The following is a 22,877-nucleotide window of genomic DNA, read 5'->3' as shown; positions in this document are numbered from 1 at the left end:
TTTAGTATTTTGTGCTAAGATTCAAAGTCTTTAAATGTTCTATTGTTTGACCTCAGCAAGCTGTAAAAAAATATATATATGATTTGAGTAGAGCAGGGTCTGGCTAAGACCTCCTGTCATTTTATAGGATGGAGGAATGTAAGGACAAATGCCACCTGAGCTAGTGTAAAGCCACAGGAAGTGGTCTGTCTTACTACCTGTCACTGAACTTCTCAATAACGGAGATACACAGCCAAAGGCCCCATCTAATCCAAAGGCCCCTCCTAGACAAGGTCGGTCACCACAGTGTCCCATTCTAGACGCGCATACCCTCCCTAAACTATAGAAGTGAACACATGAGCTCCTTCCTGTCCTTGCAGAGATGTGCTTACTGATTTCTCACCCTCCCAACCCCCTCCTCCCATTTCCATCACTGTGCTGTCTCCACCCCCTTATTACCTCTCCTTCCCTAAAAATGCTTCCCCTCTGATACCTCTGCTCTCTTCTTTGTCTTCAATTAAAGCTTGGGATCCTATTTCAAGGAAACCTCTCCTATTCCTGCCTGTTCCCACAACCATCACCTTAATGCAACCTCATGAAATCCCAGAGACTTTCAAAATCAACTCCTAATTGATGGGCATAGGATGAGGGGGATTGGCATGGCAACCAGGAAAATTTGGTTTGCCGGAGGAAATCTGGGCTGATGGAACTAGATCTGGAAAACCAGGCTAAACACTTCCTCTCCTACCTAAGCATGCCTTACATGAACACAAGAGACAATGTAACCTAACAGCTGAGAACAAGGCTTTGCAACAACCCTGACCGAGACCCCCTGTAGGGCTCCAGAAAGAGTGGCCCATCTCCCTGTGATCAGGTTCCTCATCAAGAACAAGGTGATATTAGCAGGCTTATTTTCATTAGGGCTACAGGAAAGATTAAATTCATGAGTTACTACATATTAACAGCTTAAAATAGTACCAGGAATACACTGAATGATTGAAAAAGCTCTAGCTACGTTAATGACAATGACAATAATCTTCTCTACACAGAGAGGACAAAGGGAACTGCAGGGGAAGCTCGCCAGCACAGATACAGGGACCAGAGGTTGGTTGTTGCCTGTGTCTGAAATGACTAGAAAGCAGGGGAGCAGAGGGGGAGGGGGAAGAGAGCAGATGAGCTTGGAAAAATCCCGTATTCCCTTCTAGAGGGTTTGTACATCATTCTCCGGTCAATGGAGGCTGCTCTAATAACAGATGAATGTTTCTCTCAGATGATCCTGATAGCAGTATGAGGATTAATTACAAGAGGTACCAAACTGGGAGGACCGGCCAAACAAAGGTAAAGAGAATAGCAATGAGAGCTCATAGATCTAAAAGTGCACAGAAGATGAAGACAGTTTCTCCCTCTCTCAGGGCCCATTAATTGCCCATAGCTCCTCCTCTAAGGATAGGGCCTGAAATCCATCCAGTCCTGTCTTAGTCAGGGTTTCTATTCCTGCACAAACATCATGACCAAGAAGCAAGTTGGGGAGGAAAGGGTTTATTCAGCTTACACTTCCACGTTGCAGTTCATCACTAAAGGAAATCAGGACTGGAACTCAAGCAGGTCAGGAATCAGGAGCTGATGCAGAGGCCATGGAGGGATGTTTCTTACTGGCTTGCTTCCCCCAGCTTGCTCAGCCTGCTCTCTTATAGAACCCAAGAACACCAGCCCAGGGATGGCACCACCCACAAGGGGCCCTCCCCACTTGATCACTAACTGAGAAAATGCTCCACAGCTGGATCTCATGGAGGCACTTCCCCAACTGAAGCTCCTTTCTCTGTGATAACTCCAGCCTGTGTCAAGTTGACACACAAAACCAGCCAGTACAAATCTCAAGGAGTCTTTCCCAAACACATAGACACATGAACAATATTAAATGGACTCAGCTGGCTGTATTTACACATATACACACATGTATGTATATATGTATTATACAATATTTATATAACAAGAATCAAAGTAGAGATCATGAACTTTAAAGAAAATGGGTAATGGACAAAGGGAACTGGATGGAGAGAAACTGTGTTGGAAATAATGTAAAAACAGTATTTATGTATGAAACCCTCAAAAAATAAAATGATGAATAAAAAATGTGTAGCAAGATTGTAGAATAAACAAGGTTCAGTGATATGTAAAAATACTTCAGCATTGGCTTAAATGACTAGACCATGAGCCCAGTCATGACACTGCCCTCTAGAGACTAAGAAAGACCAGGAAGTACATTCCTGTGAGTACATTCCTCCGTGTGCGTGTGTGTGTGTGTGTGTGTGTGTGTGTGTGTGTGTGTGTGTGTGAAAGAAAGAAAGAAAGAGAGAGAGAGAGAGAGAGAGAGAGAGAGAGTGTTTTACGTGCATTGATGTTTTACCTACATGTATGCCTGTGTGAGGGTGTCGGATTTTGGAGTTATAGACAGTTGTGAGCTGCCATGTAGGAGCCTCTGAGAATTGAACCCAGGTCCTCTAGAAGAGCACTCAGTGCTCTTAACGGCTAAGCCCCTCTCTGTGTAATTAAAATAGATGATCACGTAATGTCTCACTTGGTCGATAAGATTCTTCTCTGCTCATGAGATGTGCAGAGTGCTTCTAGGAGGCAGATACATATCAATAATGTTAAGGAGCCATGAGCAGGGTCTTGAATATATGTAAAACAAATAAAATGTGATTCCTATTATCAGGGTATAGTCTTGAGAGGAAGCAGGTATGTATATGAAGAGTAACAAGAAGCCAGCTCTTTGTAGAGTGCCAACTATAAGGCAGACATTGCATGGAGTAAACGTGTCATATTTAAGTTGATTTGTCAAGTCCTATAAATTTGATATTTGTCACACAATGTAATAATGTCTAAAAGCAAATGCAAAGTAAGACCAAGATGGCAGAGAGGTCACCTTAGATTTTCAAAGATCAGTACACTGGACCCTAATATGTGACCTACAAAATGCTAACAGACAAGATCTGAGCCTGAAAAGAAAAGGCAGTGGTTTGGAAAGGAAGAACAGCCTAGTTTCACAAGACCAGCTGACGTCCTTCCTTACCTTTCTTCAAGGCAACAGAAATATCATTTGCAGAGGCAGGCCCTGTTCTGCTCTTTCATAGGAAGTGGAGACGCATGGTGATTCAAAGTATACTAGGTATTAAGTCTTATAAATTTCAGATTGCTAATGAAAGTCCTGAACAGCCACAGGGGACGTGACAGCAAAATCAACCTCTAGAACAATCCAGGAAACACATTAAGGTTAAAATGAAAGGAAAAAATCAAAATGCAAGAAGTAGCATAATTTTAAATGGTATTATAACAGAGACCAGATGAGAAATCTAATAAGAAATAAAAATTTAGACAGTCTAGAGTGAAGAACTGTATAGAAAGAACTGACTAAAAGTTTTTTTGACTCCTAAACAACAGGTGATGGTACGGGTTGTCACTTCATGGGTCCTGTGACGTCCTAGGCAAGTTACTTAGCTGCCCTGGTTAGACAACAGGGAAATGTCAACACCTACACCTCACAACATTGTTCTGAAGAGACACCAAGCACAACACTAAGCTAGCTACTTGTCTACACCTAGAGCACGTTCATTCAGTGATGGTGCTGGTGATGACAACAGATCCTGTTAGCAGCCCCTAACAGGGCTATCCAAACTGAGATTCCGTGAGCCTTACCTAGTTAACCAGTAAGCCCAGTGAAACCTCAGGACTACACTGCTGTGTAGCACACTCAGGTGACTGCATATCAATAAATCAAACCACTATGAACCACACCAAAGTCCTCTATGCAAAACACAATTGTCTGAGGATGGCAAACCAGGGGGTGGGTGTGCAGAGATGAGCACAGTCCCTTCTAGTGTGACAGGCCAAATGTCACCACTCTCAGTCTCTACCTTTAAGTAGAGACTGAGAGTGGTGACATCTTTAAGTCTCATCACCTTTAAGTCTCTACCAGGCTCCCGCTATCATTTTATGCATCCACAGTTTAGGAGGAATCTTAATGTTTCCCACCGAGGCTTATGCCTGGCAGTGTTTTAAAAGTGTCTCAAATTTCAAGTGTGCGCCTGGCTGGGACCCAGGTACCATGTGGCAGTCTGCTTTTTGAAACAACTAAGCCCTGGGTCTTTAATATCATCCAAAGCTTGGCATGCATTATGAAAGAACTTCAATAGAGATAACTCTACCTGTAAGAGCATGGTTAGGAACATAGATACAATACCAACATCTAGAGTCATTTCTGGTAAGGCATAATTAGATTTTAACTCTCTTCATGTGCCCTCTACCAGAATGAAAAAAACTATTCCACCCTTTAAAGAAAATCATCTTACAATGTATTACAGTTTAGATGTCAATGTAAAAAGCAATATAGGAAAGATCATCAGTTAAGCTGTGATTAATTCCCAGCACATTAAGAAAATATACATAGCTGAAAGAGGAATCTCCGGATGGCAGGCTCCGACAGTTAAAGAACTACAGAGGATGTGGATGGAGATACAACTTAGTGGTTAGTAGCACATATATTGCTCTTGCAGGAATGGGTTCTATTCCTAGCACCTACATCGGGCAGCTCAGAACCACCCTCATTGGCACTGAGCACACACAAACAAACAGACACAGACACACACACAGACACAGATACACATGCACACACACTTCAATTTTTAAAAAAAAAAATAGTTAAAGAGAGTGGACACAGAACTCTTTAGAACAGCAATTCTGAAGCTGTGGGTTGTGATCCCTTTGACAAAATTCTTTCTCCAAAAATAGAAGCATTACAATTCATAACATTAGCAAAATTACAGTTATGAAGTTGCAATGAATGTAATTTTGTTGAGGTCACCACAACATGAGACACTGTATTAAAGGGTCATGGCATTAGGAAGGCTGAGAACCACTGACCTAGGGAAATATCTCTAAGGCTGCCCGAGAGATATAAAAAGAAAATAGCAATAATAGGCAATAATAAACCCAAAGCAAACTGAACTTTGAGTGGTAGCTAATCTCCACAACCCAGAGCTATGTTAAATACTGAAGCATTCCCTTGACAAACGACCACTAGACGGAGAACAGGCACTGGCATGCAGAAACACTTCTATAAATCTATGAGATTCTCTGCAAGAAAATAGCCTGCTCCATTAGTAGCTGTTAAAATCATGCACTAGCGAGTTCCTGTTGGAAGATCAGTTCCTTGCTAACCTTCCAACTCATTATGTGACTAGGCAAAGTTCAAAGATACATGCAGAAAACAGAAAAAAAATCTGTAGCCTAGAGGAAACTAGTGTGTTTCTCCAGGAAGGGGAAGCCTGCATGCAACCATACATGGTTTTAGAGTGAAAGAAAAGAAAAATGTTTTCTAAAACCAGAGAACTTGGTCAAGTGAGTCAAAAAATAAGTTTCTATACATCCAAAACTCTGAACCATACATGAGTTACATACTTACTGTTATTTCAATACATACCTTTAGTTAAGCTGTAGTGGGGCTCTGCTTAAGGCAAGATTTTTTAATAGCAATAATAAAAACACTTAATAGTATTTAGAGTAAAGCATGTGTGGTCATAATGTTTTAAAGCAGAGAAAGGTAAGGTAATTCTGAATGTCTGCAGCACATTTCCACGTGATAAAACCACTACACTAAAGACAGACTCTGTGGCTTGGTGGTACTGGGGGTGGGGCAGTCCATGTAGAGAAATATCACTTAAAAAGCAGAAAGGGGGACTCAAGAGTTAATTTGAGTATAGCAAAGACAACAACTTTTAGTATAAAATAAAACTGCCAACTAATGGTGAGAGTCTGGTGATCAGAAACTGAGGTTTATGTGTCCTCTTGGACCTGTGACTACCTCAGGAGAGTCAAATGACCTTCATTTTCACTAAATCCAAACCTTTTCACTTGCTATTTCCAAATAGGATGTCACCTCCACCCCCTCCCTTAGATTTCTTTTCCAGGACACAGTCCTGTATTTCTGGAGAGGGAGGGAAGGACAGATGTAGGAGTGGGGTATTGGAGGCAGCACCTCTCAATCCAGTGCCCCCTCCCTCTCTTCCTCCTCCTCCAAGCCTGCCCTCCTTTCTCCCCTATCTTCCCTCCTGTTACTTTCCATGCTCACACCCCCAACCCCCTCCGCTCGGCACATCTGTTTCCTACTTCAGTCGCTTGCTCTTACAGTATGGTGTTTGTGGTTTGCCCTTCCTTGAAGTTTCCAGAACACTGTGCTGGGAAGTTATATACTTTCCACTGGCCTAGGCCAGCCACCGAGAGGATATATCAGTTCACAACTGATCTTATCTTCTAGGATACTTCGAAACGTCTAAAGTCACAATTTGTCGATAGTGTCTTCTTCATAATTTGAAGGTAAGGATGTGGGTATTATTTAATCTAGTAGGTAAAGTGCCACCACCACACCATCCCCACCCCCATTCCTAACCCCCACATGCTACTAAGCACAGCCCCACACACAAGAAACTTCCCTGCCCCAAATGTTATGATACTAAACAACTCTGGGCTATAGGAAGGAAACAACTTTCCAGCAATATTAAGGGGCTTCCCTTAGCACTGACAATGCTTAAGTGGGGACGCTACCCAAACATATGGCTGCCCCAGAGGCATAGGCCAGATGGAGAGTTTGAGGTTCTCTTCCTGAATAGATCTGATGAGCATTTCCAATGGGAAAACTTACAGCAACTTATAGCAAATGACCCGGCCAGAACAAAGAAGCTCTTTTTCAAGTGAATGCCTTGAAGCAGCTATAGGTATTTAAAGCACATAGGCCCGGTGTATCATTAAGCACAGGTCCTTAGACTAAATAAATAAAATCTTAATAGAAAAAACAACAAAAAGGACAAAGTCTGATTTAAAAAAACATGTATTTATAAAGAAGGTGCATTAGTTACTTTCTGCTGCTATAGAAAACTCCTTGGCCAAGCCAACTTACAGAAGACAGGTTTTATTTAAGCTTACAGTTTCAAAGGGAGACAAGCCCATCCCCACCACAATGGGGAAGTGTGGCAGTAGGCAGGCATGGCAGTGGGACTAGCAAGCTGAGAGTTCACATCTTAACCCCAAGGATGCAGGAGGCAGAGCAGGTCAAGAATATCACACGGCTCTGAAGTCTCAAAGCCTGTCCCCAGTGGCAAACTTCCTCCAATAATGCCACACTTCCTGAACCGAATATCCAAACATCTGAACCTGCGGAGTTCTCATTCAAATCACCACAGCGCGGTTAAGTACTACAGGTTATGAGGGCAGATCAGAGAACAAATTTTCTTCTACAGTATCCACCATGTGGGTCCTGGGGATCAAACTTAGGTAGTCAGGCTTGCTGGCAAATGCCTCTACCTCTGAGCCATCAGCCCAAATGTGTATGTTTATTAGGCCAGAAAGACCTAATTGGCTCAGAATTTTCATGCTAGATCTCTCAGGTGCATTGTAAAGTTAGGGAATACTCCCACATGGTTCCTTTTAATTCACCTAAGTTGTTTTCCAATACCCACAACCCCTTGAATGAGTTTCAACTTTCTGTAATAACTGCCAATGTCTAACGTACTAAGAACCTAGGAACCAAAACTACAAGTCTAATAATTTTAAAAAGAAGAAAAAAAACAGGCAGAACATATGTCTTCTAACTAGAAAAGCATTTCAAAGGCTAGAGAAATAAAATGTAGCAAATTGCAGACAGGCCTTTTAACCAAATGTCTGATTTACTTATCTGAATCAGAAGTCAGCATACTTCTCTTAAGGCTCAGGTTGTAAATATTTTAGGCTTCGTAAGCTAAGAGGCAATATAAAGAACATTACACATATGGATATTATAAACATTTTGCAGCTAATCACTTAAAAGGGTAAAAATCACCCTGTAACTCCATCATGCAAAAGACTAAGGTGGGAAGATCACCTTGAGTTGAGGACTAGCTTGGGCTACAGAGCAAGAACCTACAAAAAATGAAGCACCAAAATAAACAAGTTGATTAATCAATAATAGTATTGTCTATTAATAGAAAGTCAGAGTTTGTGCAACAGGCATGACATTTGGTGCATAGGCTATATATAGTTTGCCAACTCCTAGCTATAGTAGTAAATATAATTTTCTTTTTTTTTTAAGATTCATTTATGTATGTGAGTACACTATAGCTGTCTTCAGACATACCAGAAGAAGGCATCAGATCCAATTACAGATGATTGTGAGCCACCATGTGGTTGCTGAGAATTGAACTCAGGACCTCTAGAACAGTATGTGTTCTTAACCACTGAGTCATCTCTCCAGACCAGTTTTTCTTTATGTGGTATATTCTAGATATTCATCCTCTATCAGATGCTTTTCTAGAAAAGATTTTTCTCCTATTCTTGCCTGTGTCTTGATGAACTGTTTTTGCTTGCCACAAAGAAGTGTTTTCCTTCCATGAGACCCCATTTGCCAATGGTTGATCTTATTCCTGATAAGCTTCTATCTCTTTCAGAAAGTCCTGACCTCTTCTCCCTTCAAGGAGATCCAGAATTCCTTATGTTAAGGTTTTTGGTCCATTTAGAATTGATTTTGTGCTGCCCGAGTTGAAGAATCAAGATGGAGCCTCATTCCTCTACATGTGGATATCCAGAGTTTCTTTTGCCTTTTCTTGGAGAGGCTATCTTTCCCCTGACATGTGTTTTTGTCTAAAATTAGGTGGCTATTGCTGCATGGGTTTATATTTGATTATTCTATTCTATCCCATTGATCTACATGTATGTTTTTTGAGCAAGTCCTATGCTGTTTTTTGCTACTATGGCTTTGCAGTGTAACTTGAAATCAGACCTCCAGCATCTTGCTCAGGATTGCTTTAGCTGTTGAGGTGTGTGTGTGTGTGTGTGTGTGTGTGTGTGTGTGTGTTTGTGTGTCCATATGAATTTTTTATAATAAATATAATTTTCAATATGACATTTCAACTTGCCTTTCTCCTTTGCCTACCAATTGCTCACATGTTTATACTTTCTCTTAAGTGAGCAGAGTATCACTGCAGGTTCCATCTTCCCAAGCATGTCAAGTTGACATGATTAGCCTTCACAATGACCCAGAACAAGTAGTCACAGTCCTAGTGTGTGGTCTATTCCTGATCAGACTGAAATACCCAGGTGTGAATTAGGAATGGGTAGCATTTAGACACCTACCAAATTGAATCCACAACCCATCCCTACTTGCTTTGAGAAACTGGACCAGTCCCATAACCTTTCTAGACATCAACTGCCTCATTTGAGAAGAGAAAATTCCATCTCATTTGGTAAATGAAATTTCTTAGAAAATGGTTAGCACTAACAATGGGGGGGGGGGGAGTTACTAAATGTTATGTTATACACCATCAAAGCTATGTTTCCTGGGACCTCAGCACAATTCCTCCTGAATTGTGAGGAACATTGAACAAGCATGTTCTGTACACTACCAAGCCTCTCCACCAGTAAAGAACAGGAGGACCTTGACATAGCCAATTCTGCTTCAATTTTACATGGTCACTGCTTATAAAAAAACACTGACATATTCACACCACAAGTGCTTGTGACTGTGGTTTTATTTGGGATGTGTATTTTAGTAATTAATGATTGTGATTAAAACAATGTCTGCTACCGAAAGGATCCTGTTAACAGAATCATTGCTCCTTGGGTGATAAGGACAGCAAGCAGCTTCTCCTACCACAACATGTTGACATTTTTGGCTCTCCCATGGCCTCTTACTCTACAGCAATCTGCCGCTTGCTTCCTTTCTCAACAGCTGGAATCACCTTATGTCTAATGGCCTCCTGGAGCTCCAGCAGTCTGATACTGTAAAAAACAGCCAACTACACTCATTAAAATCAATATGGGGTAAGACCTGACCCATTTCAAGTTAGTGTATAGCATTCCAACTTTAAGAAATATATTAGGATCTGAAGACAAGGCAAAAGACTCAAACATAAATGAATTATTGGTACAAATTTCCTATGTCATCTGAAATAGGAGGGGAAAGCTATGAAATCCTCCCTGTGTATGTGTTGTATTATTAACTTGTGTGTAGAGGGGGTGTTTTCTGAAATATTTCATTGACATTCATTCTTAAGGAAGTGTTTGGAGAAGGTGGAACTTATTTAGAATAAAGGGAATCTATCCCATTGACATCTGTCCATGAAAACTCCACATAATCTCAAGAGATACTACAGTCAAAATTAAATGTTTCCTCAGAAAAGAGGCAAAATGGAGAAGTATGACATTCTAGCACATGGTAAAAGGAAGGTCATAGAATGATCGTGTCTACTGAAGGCTTGGTGGCCAGAAATGATCAAGTTTTCATGAAAAAAAAAATTGCAATCGACCAATCGAGAGAAATGCTCTGTGTACTTGAACAGAACTTCATCTCCTTTTCTATATTCAGGACCTTGGCTGCAGGATGTCAGCAAAGCCACAGCATCCAAAGTCTTTCCTCAACCTTTGCATGCCTGCTGGGAATTCTCATTCACCCACTGTTCTACCATCTGCCCACATAGAGACTCACAGGAGATATATATTCCTCCTTGAAGCTCCCAGCATGCACGTAGAACAACGTCTTACCTTAGGGGTAGGGGGTTGACTTTGAGGTCCTATGCTTAAGCTCTACCCAGGGTGGAAGAGACCCTTCCCCTGGCTGCCTGCAGAAGACAGCCTTAGATGAACTGTCTCTTCAACTTCCATGGTCACCACACAGATTCAGACTACTGGCCATCAAAGTAGTCACAAGATCCTTCTAACTTTATTCCCTGACTTTGTCTCTTCCTGAATACACTGTCAACTGATCAGACTGCATGCCAGACTCCCAGGGCAAATTCTTCAAAAGGCTTGCTGAAGTCTGAGAAGTAAAAGTCAATATTTTGTGTCGAACACTTAGAGTTTTCAATGATCTAATCCCAAGTCCATTGAGCTGTTCCTTCACCTTTTGAGTATCAGCTGCTCCAAACTCAGTTTTCTAAAACCTAGTATAATTCTCATACCTGTGGCTTGACCTTATCTCTTCTCTAATCTGCTTCTTTACCATCAGACTCTTCTGCTACAGCAGCAGCAAAGGCCCATAAAGGGAAAACTGTTTCCTTCTGGTCAAGAGAGTGGGATCTGGCCTGGGGAGGGCACAACATTCCTGCTGGGCAAGTCAATCACCTGGCTTAGGGTCCACCCTTTAGGAAGATGAATCCATCTGAAGTCATGCTAAGGAGACTGGAACGATAGCTCAGCAGTTTAGAACAGTTGCTGTTCTTCCACAGGACCTAAGTTCAGTTCCCTGCACCCATGCTGGGAGATCGACAACTGCCTGCAACTCCAGCTCCAGGGTGTCCAGTGGCCTCTACGGGCACCTGTTCTCTTAGACTCACATATAGGCACACACATAGGAGACACATAGTAAAAATTAAAAAAAAAAACATTAAGAGAATGGATAGCTATCCCTTAATGAGATAGTATACTTTTCCTTCCCAGAATTCCCACCTCTAATACAGTCACTATGGAGCCTCTGCAAGACTGTGTCAGGTCTGCTTTTCTGAGTCTTGGCTCAGTGTGGTGATTTCAAATTGATTGACCCATGAAAGTGACACTATTAAGAGGTATAACCTTGTTGGATCAGGTGTGGCCTTGTTGGAGGAAGTGTGTCACTGTGTGTGGGGTAGGGAGTTGACTTTGAGGTCCTATGCTTAAGCTCTGCCCAGGGTGGAAGAGACCCTCCCCCTGGCTGCCTGCAGAAGACAGCCTCCTTCCGGATGCCTACCAGTCAAACTGTAGAATTTTCCACTCTTCCAGCAACATGTCTCCCAGCCGCACGCTGCCATGCTTCCTGCTATGATGATAATGGACTGAACCTCTGAAACTGTAAGCCAGCCCTAATGAAAGGTTGTCCTTTATAAGGTTGCCATGGTCATGTTGTCTCTCCAAAGCAATAAAATCCTAAGACACTCAGAAACATGTAACTTTTCTTTTTTCTTCCTCTTTTTTTTTTTTACCTCTTTTTGATACTGACCAGAGCCTAGGTATGCATTCTCTAGTACATTGTACTTTTTCATGGTTTCTCTGAAGCTCTCTACCACTTCAGTTGGCTGCTTATCCACCATAATGTTACTTACAAGTGGGGTCACTTTTTTTCTTCCTCTTCTCTCTCCCTTCTCCGGAAGTTGCCAAGATTTCAGCTTGTCTGCCCTGGAGTTTTCTTTTACAGTCTAATAAAATTGTTCTCTGTGAGTCAGTTCTTAAATTCTTTTATCAACCCCAGGAGAGGACCCCAGTTCCCTCAGTGACATTTAATGACTTTGGTGTGATGACCCAAACTTTCTGGTAAGACCTGTGGCCCTTGAGGGGCAATCATGCCAGAAGTAAAGCCGGTCGCCAACTCTACTCCCATAAAATTGTGCAGCATCTAAGTGTCGCTTGGTGTCCTCTGAGTGAATAACCCCAAGCAGTAGTGCAAGTCTAGAGCCAGACTGAGCTGAAATAGCTCCAACACTTGCTGCAGGTCATTTGAGGACAATGACTCACTACTTTGTGTCTCAACTTCTTTATCTATAGAATAAGGGTGGTCACAACATTCACCAAGTATAGCATGGGAAACACACAAAGTAAGCATTAGGAAGCATGATCAGTTTGAAATCACAAAATGGACATGGATACTCTCATAGTATCGTGCATCTTTAGACTCAATGTGTGCCTAAAATAAACTACTGAGACATTATCTAAGTATTTTAACTCATTTCCACTCATTAAAATATTTGCTGAACAGCTGCAGGTCTGAGAATACTCATGGAGTACTGACTAGGTTTATTTGTAAGGTACTATATTAACATAAGAAATAATTGTTCATTTTTATAATATATGGGGGGAAGGAAATCTTATAAAAGACCCTGTCCATAAAATGCTAAGTGTGTGTGTTTGGAATACTTAATGTGATAAGCTTCGTGAGTAGAAATAGAACATACTGAATCTCTGGAGTCAGAATTATATACGCCTACATCAGCAACATTGTGGTGTAGTCAGCAGAACTAAGGACAAGCATGTTAAAGAAAATGAGGCCACACTGACAGGGGGTGGGGTTGACTGGAGTATCATGTATAAATTTGAGCAGAGGTTATATGAGGGAGCTTTGAGTCGTCAGTAAAAGAATTAAAGCTCAAGAATACCAAGGTGACAACCTTGGCCCTGGTAGATCTTCCACTGGCCTGGGACATGCTAGACAGATAAACACATTGACCAGGAATTCGTATGACACACTTCTCACTGCCTCCTCAGAGCACAGAAGGCACACTCAGATCCAGTGTCCTGAGTATTGGTAGCCTTGGGCCATTAGAAACACTGGTCCCAACAACTTGAGCATTCTGCTTCTCCTACCAAAGAAAGGCTAGCAGCCCCCAAGAAATTAGCACAAAATATCAATAGTCATAATAGCAAAAGATAGACCTTTCCCATCAAGCAGCTTCAAGTATGACCAGTCCAAAGAGCCCTGACTCTGCACTAAGAAGCCCTAAAAAACAAAGTATAATAAACGTAAGAAAATCATATATATTTTCTCTCTTCGCTGAGGCCAACTCTATTTTGGATAGCTTAGGTGGAACAGTGTGTATTCAGAGAAAGCTACAGTACAAAGAAAGCCATTACCACATCCTACATTGTCTTAACAAATCAACCTTTATGGAAACGCATAAAGGACACAGTGGGTAATGCTGAGTCTTGGCCAACCCTTCACATGTCAGTTGTAGCTCCTGGCAATGATTTTACTGTTTCAAATAAGTGGGGATCATCACAATTATGTTGCTGTTGCTGCTGCTGCTATTGCCGCTGTTTCCTGCTACATAAAGAAGTGGTTTCACCCTTGGTTTTTTTCCAGACGGTAAAAAAACAAGAGGACACTAAAGCAAGCTACTCTGCTGCATGTAGAATCCCTGCCAACTCCAGAGTGCCTGGAACAATGGCCTGTAGGAGGCCTAGAGATGGGATGTATGTGAGGGCCAACCTCTGCCTGAGGATCAGTCACAAAGCCAGGAGCACTCTGATCCCCCACCCTGCACCACAGCTCCAACCTGGCTGGACTGCACATAATGAAAAAGAAATCAGAACACACTGAAGTTAAAACCTCAAATGTATTTTAAGTCCTGGTTTAAATTCATTTCAATTAGCAGAGGTCAGGCAGTTTCTATACTCATGCTGAGTTATTTTTACCGTTTAATAACAAAAGCACTCAGACATATTGTTCTACTAAAAAAATTAAATACTATAATAGAAGTGCATTCTCAGTCTTTGTAGAGAACATAGAAACAGCTTCCAAAGAAATTTTCCTTAAAGGATAATTAGTGAAGGAAATAACCCAGACTTTCAGCAATGGGAAACAAGTATTTGTGTATTATATGTTTTATAGGTCAGGAACGGTGGACCAGAAGCAGGATTTTTATTCACTAGCTCAGCCCTGAAGTCTTACAGCAAACACCAGTGCAACCAGAGAAAAATGAGTTACGTCTTCTGAGATGTTCTCCCTTTCTCAGGTCTTGTCTATAAGTGACCCTTTGTTCCCTCACCCCACAATATATCTGCTTTGCCCAGAACTCTGAAGCAAAGATGCTCCTAAGAGAGGGACTTACTCTCTTAGGAAGTAACTGACATCAAGACTCTAACTTCTGCTTCCACAACAGACCTCTATGAGAACCAATCAATTAAGAATTACATTTTTATTCTTCTACATGGCACCGAGCACAAAGATGAAATAAGGCAGCATCTAATACTAATTCTTCCACAATAGCGGAAATGATTGAAGGATTGAAACTAAGTTGACCTGATTCAAAAGGCAACTCTACCATTTACTACCTGTGTGACACTGGCAAGCTTCTCACTGCCCTTAGTCCTTCTGTTCCCCCAGGTAAGATGGACAAATAGGAGCACCTACCTCCTAGCACATGGGCCTTTCCCTCTGAGCAAAAGAGTCCTCTTCTGTCCTTACCTGGCTGACTCCTTACCCATCGAGGGAGGTCTCAGGTCATGATCACAGCCCTGCAAGACACCTTTCCCAACCACCACACTAGAGACTGGCCTCTCCCAGGCAACACGCTTTGCTTTTTTATAACTCTTCTCTATTTTCCCATCTATTTCTCACAATAGAAATCATAATAGAAATGGAAATACAGAATTAAAACTACTGGTTATAATTCCATTCTTTCAAACAAATAGTTGACAAAAACTTACATAATGAGCACCACACATAATGGCACACACCCCAGAGGCTAAGGCAGGAAGATGACAAGCTTGAGGCCAGCTTAAGCTATATAGGATATACATACATACATACATTCAAAATCAATCTGGAATAATAAATATACCCTGACTCAAACACACAAACAAATGATTACCCTAACTAATGAATAAGAGAATGGACAAATGAATGAGGTTGCCCCAAGAATTCAATGGAGTCAACATAGAGTATCTACGCAATGCCAATCACACATTTACTTCTGGAAATGTTTGAACAATGAATGGTTAATGAGCTTAAAGTCACAGTTCTTCCGATTTTTAACTCATAGACTTTGAAATGCCCCTTCTTGCTAACATCATACCACTGTATGGTCATTAGGCTTTAGGAGTGGCATTTGGGAGTGAAATGAGTTCTGCTAGGCCTCAGCATATGCTGGCTGGAAGTTCCACTCAGCCACTTCCACATCCACATCTTCAGAGAGCAGCCTGTTCGATCAGTGTATGAAGGCTGAGGTGGCAAAAGAGTCTACCTGGAATATAGGAGTCACGGCCTCATGTAATCTAAAAGGAGCATTTGTCAGTTTCTAACGCGTAAAAATATTCTAACCATGACCAATTTCAAGTTATCAATGGCTCAACAGCAGGCTCCCCAAATTCCTAAAACTCTAACAAAGGGCCTCACAAGCTACTTCAATCTTCTCTTGGGAAAGGAGGTTCTTTTAAACCTCTAAACTGATTGTCGCAGACATGCTTTTTACAGATGATCCATTTTTGATAAGCCAAGACCAGGCCGGCCCACTGAATTGTCTGATGACCAACAAAACTAGCTGCGTGTGCAGGCTGCACTTTCTGAAACTCTCAAACTGACATCAAGACTCTACATCTTCTGCTTCCACAACAGACCTCTGTGAGAACCAATCAATTAATTACATTTTTATTCTTCTACATGGCACCGAGCACAAAGATGAAGTAAGGCAGCATCTATTAAGTGCTACTTAGAAGCAGAATCTAAAGCAGGGCAGAGGCTCCTCCCTGACCACAATAACCCATGGAGACAGAGGGATGCTACAGCTGGTGGTTTCTCTGGCATCCCACTCTGCCTACATATATAACACCAGACCTTGGCCTTAAAATAAGGCTGCAGCTTTTTCTAACTACAGAGATGCTCCGCTCCCACAGTTCTGAAATAACATGAGTAATGTTTCAAAGTCTAACCAGTCTTTATTCAAATCACAATTTACTTTGCTCTTCCATAAACTGGCTTGGAGGATCGCTCACAAAGAGAAACAAGGTTGGCTTCTGCTCTGTTGTATCAGCCGCACACTGCTACATGGCAGGTTAATCCCAAATTAATTAACTTCAAAAACATATGTTCGTTACCTCATAGGTATTTTCCCAATGGAAGAGACCAGGCACAGCTTAGCTGGGTCCTTTGCCTTGCCATGTCTCACAAGGTTGTAAATTAAGACATCAGCCTAGCACCTGTCTCATCTGAAGGCCAAATGTGGTTGTCGGCAGTTCTCATTGTTAACGATCATGCTGAGTACCTCCTCTCCTCACTGGATGTTGGCTCAAAGCTGCCCTCATATCCTTACCATCTGGCCCTCTGATACATCAGCTTGCTTTATCAAAATACTATGAAGGCAAGAGGATCTACTTTCAAGATAGAAGCCTCAGTCTTATGCAACCCTATCATGGAAGTGACACCAGCATCTGTTGTCTCTGCCATACTATATTTTTTAGATGTAAGTCTCCAGAATGAGTCAGTCCCCAGAAGGAGGTAATCACACAAGAGTGTAAACTCCAAGTGGTGGGGACCATGGAGATTATTTTGGAAATCTGCCCGTCACATTTACACTCTCAGAATTCAGATGGAAATAGCAGACCCAGCGAAACATCTCTAAGTATTTTAACATAAGCCAAGCCATGTGGTTTCCAAAATATGTGGCTAAGACCTCATGAAAATAAAACAAGGGAGATTCAGAGTAGAGGACTGTAGTTTTGAAAATACCAAAGTCCACTAAAATCTCCCAAGCAAATACAAACAATATTACAGACACCTTATGAGAACATTGGTATCTTGACAGATCTCAACGAGGTAGCCACGCTTTCTTCACACCACACAAGGGACTCTTATGGTAGCTGCCCATCCAAGCAGGTGTCCAATCCCAAGAGATCTAGTCTACTCTGAAATCTGTCTTTAGTGCTGCCAATGTTTTGAAGACATACCTAATGTTGTCATAGGGACTGCAATTTAACATGTGGTGTCTCCCTTTAGCAGTTTTGCCTACAAGATGCTCTTAGAGCTGTCTTTACCACAGTAGCAAGAAAACTGTACAATCCCTGACTGACATACACATTTTTTCCTAAGCTTTAACTAACCATAAATTCTCAGATATCTGAGCATCTCAGCATTCAGCAGTGGTGGCCAGCCAGGGAAACTGCCTGCAGAAGATATCAAATGAGTAAATACACTACGGATGAACCATATTCAGAATTCCTGGAACAGAACATTCTAGACAAAATGCAAATGCAGACAAGGATTAACTTAAACCAAAATGTTTGGCATTGGCCTGTACATTAGACCACTGTTCTCAAAAAAACACACGTGTTTGGCTTTCCACAAACTCTGTCCCTAATTCAGTAATAAAAATACTTGGGGTCACTGTTTTAATCATCTATTTGCTTTGTTTCTTTAAAGATGTATTTGACAACCAAACTTAAGCAGACCTGTTCCTAAACTCCCCCCCCCAAAAAAACCCTATAGCCACCGGTGCAAAAGTGGCCATAAAGCGCCTTAGAGTTAGCATGTGCCACACAAGCTTGAATAATAATTGAACACAGGTGCAATGAGTTCAGAAGAACGCTTACACAAAGTTCTACTTTAACGCCACAGGCAGAGATCAGAGAGCCGATAGGGAAATGAGGTTGAGACTGTAGACATTTTCCCACCTGTGAGAGAGTGTTAACGTATTTCAGTATCTAAAGCAAGGGTCTTACCTCTCTCAGGTGGATGTTTTCCTTCTCCTTCTGGTCTAAAATCACTTCCAAGTGGCTGACCTGAGACTCAGCCTCCGCCATCCGCCGTGTGCGCTCATTGTCGTCCTCAAGGCTTTTGGACGGCAAGCCCTTACTCTGAAGCATCTCCAGGAGCTTTTTAATGGACTCGTCTCGGGCATTGAGAGTCTGTTTCTGGGTTTCGATTCTCAGCTCCATTTCTTCCAATGTCTTCCGCAGAAGGAACAGCTCCTTGGCCTGCCTGTCGTGCTCAGCTTGGAGCCTGCGGAAGTTCTCCTCTGTCAGCTCAATGGTGAAGTGCTCGGCTCCCCGGTTGCTACTCTCTTGCTGCAGAAGGTGGTTGAGGTCTCTCTGGGTCCGCAGCTCATCCTGAAGGGCCTGGATGGTCAGTTGCAGGTGCTACAGTGAGAAAGACGGAGCAGGAGAGGAGAGGGGAGAAACAGTTAGTGAAATGGCTGAGTGCCGTCAGCTGCCGCCACCACACCATGAAGATGAAATGTTAATCATGAAGTCCAGGGGCCAGCCGTGAAGTCCTCCACGGTGACTTCAGAAGCATGGGACAGCACATGAAGAGGGGAATTAATTCAGTGATGCTTTCTGAATGTCTTAGGAGAAGAGAAATGTACACACACACGGAAACGGTTTATTAGTGTCAACCACAAGGGAATTAAACATCTACAGTGCTTAGTTTAGGAAGGGAAAGGGTTAGAAGGAAACTTTCATGAAACACACCTTCTTGGGCCCACAACACTCCAGACTCAGTATTCCTTGTTTCCTAAGGTGTTCGTTATCCATTATTTTCCATAATAAATGCATATCCATTTAAAAATGAAAATAATAGCATCCACTACGAGCAGACACAAACAAGGACTTTATGTTTGTTTGTTTTTTATGAATAAAGCTGTGAACAGGTTTAGTAAACAGGATTACTGCCTCTGCAAGCAAAGGGAAACAAATGGAGACACAGACAAGCACGTTCAAACACACAAGGCGGGAGGCTGTGCAGAGGGAAACAAACAGGCAGCAAAGAGCGGACAAACCTTGGTTCTTCTGGCATCCAGTAACTGAACAGCATGGGAAATGAAAAAAAAACGAAGCAAAAAATCAACATAAAGAAAAGTCCAGTGCAAGCAAAGGATATTCAACAGAAAGAACTTAACACAGAGTACCTCCACAGAAGAAAAAGAAAAGAAAAAAAAATCTCATTAAGCCAACACCCATAAGCTACACACAATTCAGAGCATTGATGGTGATCAAGGCAAAAAGGAAAAAGGGGGGCAAAGGAAAAAGAAAGAAAGCCAATGAAGGCTTAGTCTCAGTCTCTCTCTCTCTCTCTCTCTCTCTCTCTCTCTCTCTCTCTCTCTCTCTCACCCACCCACAATTTTTAGATACTTTACCAGAAAGAAAATCACAACACTCTAGAATTCTCAAACATTGTTTCAGCCACCACAGTGGAAAACACTAGTGAACAGTTGCAAAAAAGAAACGCTTGAAGGAAGTCAGTTGGTAGATTCATGTCTTCCTTTCCAGACCAACCTCAGGCTGGTCAGGGGCAACTGCCACAAGCCTGAAGATGTTTTTTGCCCAGGGCCATACCAAGAGGCTTCAAAAATAACAGTTACTCATTCATTCACAGACACATAATCCTGCCTGTGAATCAGACCACAACATTAAGCAGAGGAATCCAAGCTGGATGTAAGACAGGACTCCTGCCCACAGGGACTCACAGTGTTATAAGGCACAGATAATACCATGTTTTAGTTATAAAAATACTGCAAATACTGGAATAGACAACGTTTGAAATCTGTCCGAAGTCCTGTGGCTGATACCCAGAGGTTGAGATCTTTCTGAATGTGGCCTCCGCCCAAAAGCTAGCACAAATGTGGTGCAGTGTTACGTTGTTCTGGAGGAGTTCCATTTCACCTTCACACTTAGGAAGGAAAAGGTCCTAGAGCACAGAGAAGGAGGGTATTCTCCTTACCTGTGTGCCATCATGCTTCACGGGGCACTGAATGCTCCATATTGACAGAGAACCGATTACTTTGTAATACAACACAATCTTGTAAATGTGAGTTTTGGGGTCTTTAGTCACCAGGCTGGACAAACATTGACACAGTTTTTATCATGTTGATCAGTACAGTAAGAGCCCTGTACCCTTTAGCAACCCATTTTCCATTTCCTTCCCAGGGCCAAAGCTCTGGGAACCAATAATCTTCTTTCTGTCTCTATAAATTTGCCTATGAAAGACATTCCTTATCAGTGAAATCATGAAATAAGTGGTTGCTTTGGTTTCATATGCATTCAGAATTTAATGCCTGCTTTAGCATCAAATTTTCATTCCTTTCTATAACTGAATTTTATTCCATGACAAAAAATATGCTAACTCTTATTTACCCATTTACCAGCTGATTTAGATCAAATATTCATAGCAGCATTGTATATATTGGCTAAAAATCTGTATGTCAATCAATTAATCAGTGCAGTAATATGATATATATATATATATATATATATATATATTCAATGAAATAGTATTTAGCCACAAAATTAGGAGATTTAAGTTAAGAATGACTCTGAAAATATTGTGTCCCCACAAAAGAAGGCAATCACAAAAGTCCACACATAGTGCAATTCTACTTACACAGTGTCCAGATAAGGAAATTTATAAACAACAGCAATAAATTAAGAATTGCCAGGAAATGAAAAGGATGTAACTATTGATCACATTGTTTCCTTCTACTGTGAAAAATATAATCTCAAACTAGATAGTGGTGTTAGTTACACAGCTCTGAGAATATATGACAATGGACAATCTGTACTTACGGGAGCAAATTGTAAGTTAAATAGTTTTTACCTTAATAAAACTGTCATAGAAAATAAGAACTAAGCCCACAGGGACATAAGATCTTTTTCCACCAAGGCTCTATCTCTAGGCTAATCAAAACAGATTTTATTGGAACATGTAAATCTTCTGTCCTGCTCTTGGGGGTGTGCTTTAGCTACTGTCTTCTGGTTACTTAAATACATTTATGTTAGCATGGCTTTGTCCTTTGATAATGATATGGGTTTCTGGGTTGAACTAAGTTAATTCAGAAACAAGTGTAATGAATCAAGACGATAAAAATGGAAACTAGGTGGATGATGTGAATTCTTGAGAGCAAACAAGAATAATGTCCGGTTGTGTGTGTGTGTGAATGTGTGTGTGTGTGTGTGTGTGTGTGTGTGTGTTCACATGGCCCATGTATAAACCAGAAGGAGGTTTCAAACTAAATCTGTAGACATGCTCTGATCACTAGGTGTCAATACTAGCATGCTGACTGTAAAGGAGCTGTGCCTGGGTGGGCAAGCTGTCTATAACCCTCCTCCCTGTTTTCATATCTACAAAGAAGGGCTCACTCTAAAGCCTATGTTATTCCTCAGTGGAATAACGAAGACAGTACATCAGGTGCCAGGTTTAAGGGAAGGAGAGAAGGTCCATTTATCCATTCAGTATGATTTACCTTCTATCTTTCAGACTCATAAAATATAAAACAGGAGGAAGAAGAAACAGCTCACTATAGGGGCAGGTCTGATGTTAAGGTCCTGTTCCCCAATTGGTTCTTGATCTGTCAGTAAAAAGGCAATGGGCCAATTGCTGGATGGAAGAAATAGGCAGGACTTCCAGGTCCCTGGAGGAAAGAGACAGATGCAAGGGAGGAGAGGAGCTCACCAGCTTTAGAGAAAGAAAATCCAAGCAGCCATGTGAGGTCTTAGGAGTTAGACACATAGAGAAGCTGTGTACCAGGTGAGAACTAGGTAGAGCCCATCAGCAAGTGTGTCGAGGAATGAGCGCCTGCTCTGGCATGAAGCTAAAAAAAGAAGAACCCATGGAAATACCCAGAGACATAGAGAAACGAAGTGTACTGAGGAATACTTAAACAGAAAATCTGTACAGCACTTAACATCTGCTACACATGGTTCCAAGCTCTAGTCAGCCTTCATAACAGCTCAGAAAGTTACCCACTATTACCATCTCCTCTTAAGTGATGAGGATATAGACACAAACAAAAAAACAAGTTGTTGCATTTCCCTCATCTCAGTAAGTAGCCTTATGTAGGAAGTCTGACCTCCAGGACCCTGTTTGAACCACTACACCACTTGGGTGCTGAAGTGACACAAGTCCTTCAGAACGTGCCAAAGAAGACTGAGGGAGGGTGGTTACAGCAGACAGGTAGACAGTTATAAGAGTTACAGCAATTTTCACAATTAAAAATTAACCATCCTCTCTATGTTATCCAAGTGAGATCCCTATCAAAGCCATAGTACCTTCTCTAAGAGCAAAAAGTAAGAAAAACAATGCCGAGTTTGCAAATTCCCCAGTATTCATATTATTTAGTCTCTCTGGTTGAAATCTTCCACTCTTCAACATGATGATTCACGCCTTTAGGTCAGTCACTCAAATCCCACTGGCTGAGTAATTATGAGCCTAGAAACCAGCAATCTCCAAGACTGTATTGCAGGACCATCTCTTTGGAATCTCCTTGCTATAGAAATGGTCTCACCTTCCCAAAGTCCTTTTCTGTATTGCTCATTAGAGGGAAAAGCACATCCAGTGCCCTCCTTCAACAGGACAGGGAAACTCCCTTGTTTTCAACCTTGGGCCTGGCTATCAAACTAATAGCATCTTAGCTAACCTCCTT

The 22,877-nt window shown here is 41.7% G+C and overlaps 1 protein-coding gene across 1 annotated transcript in view; it reads right to left on the bottom strand.

The window, feature by feature from the left end:
• The window catches only part of Erc2 (ELKS/RAB6-interacting/CAST family member 2), an 841,184-nt gene that overhangs the window by 692,069 nt on the left and 126,238 nt on the right, over positions 1 to 22,877 (bottom strand). Inside the window, 2 exon segments of the mRNA XM_052190312.1 lie at positions 18,181 to 18,597; positions 19,239 to 19,262. Coding sequence (XP_052046272.1) covers positions 18,181 to 18,597; positions 19,239 to 19,262 — 441 coding nt within the window.

The sequence above is a fragment of the Apodemus sylvaticus genome, chromosome 8, assembly GCF_947179515.1.
Source record: "Apodemus sylvaticus chromosome 8, mApoSyl1.1, whole genome shotgun sequence".
Classification (NCBI taxonomy): Eukaryota; Metazoa; Chordata; class Mammalia; order Rodentia; family Muridae; genus Apodemus; species Apodemus sylvaticus.
The sequence above is the reverse complement of the archived record's forward strand: the minus strand, read 5'-3'. Positions and strand labels throughout refer to the sequence as shown.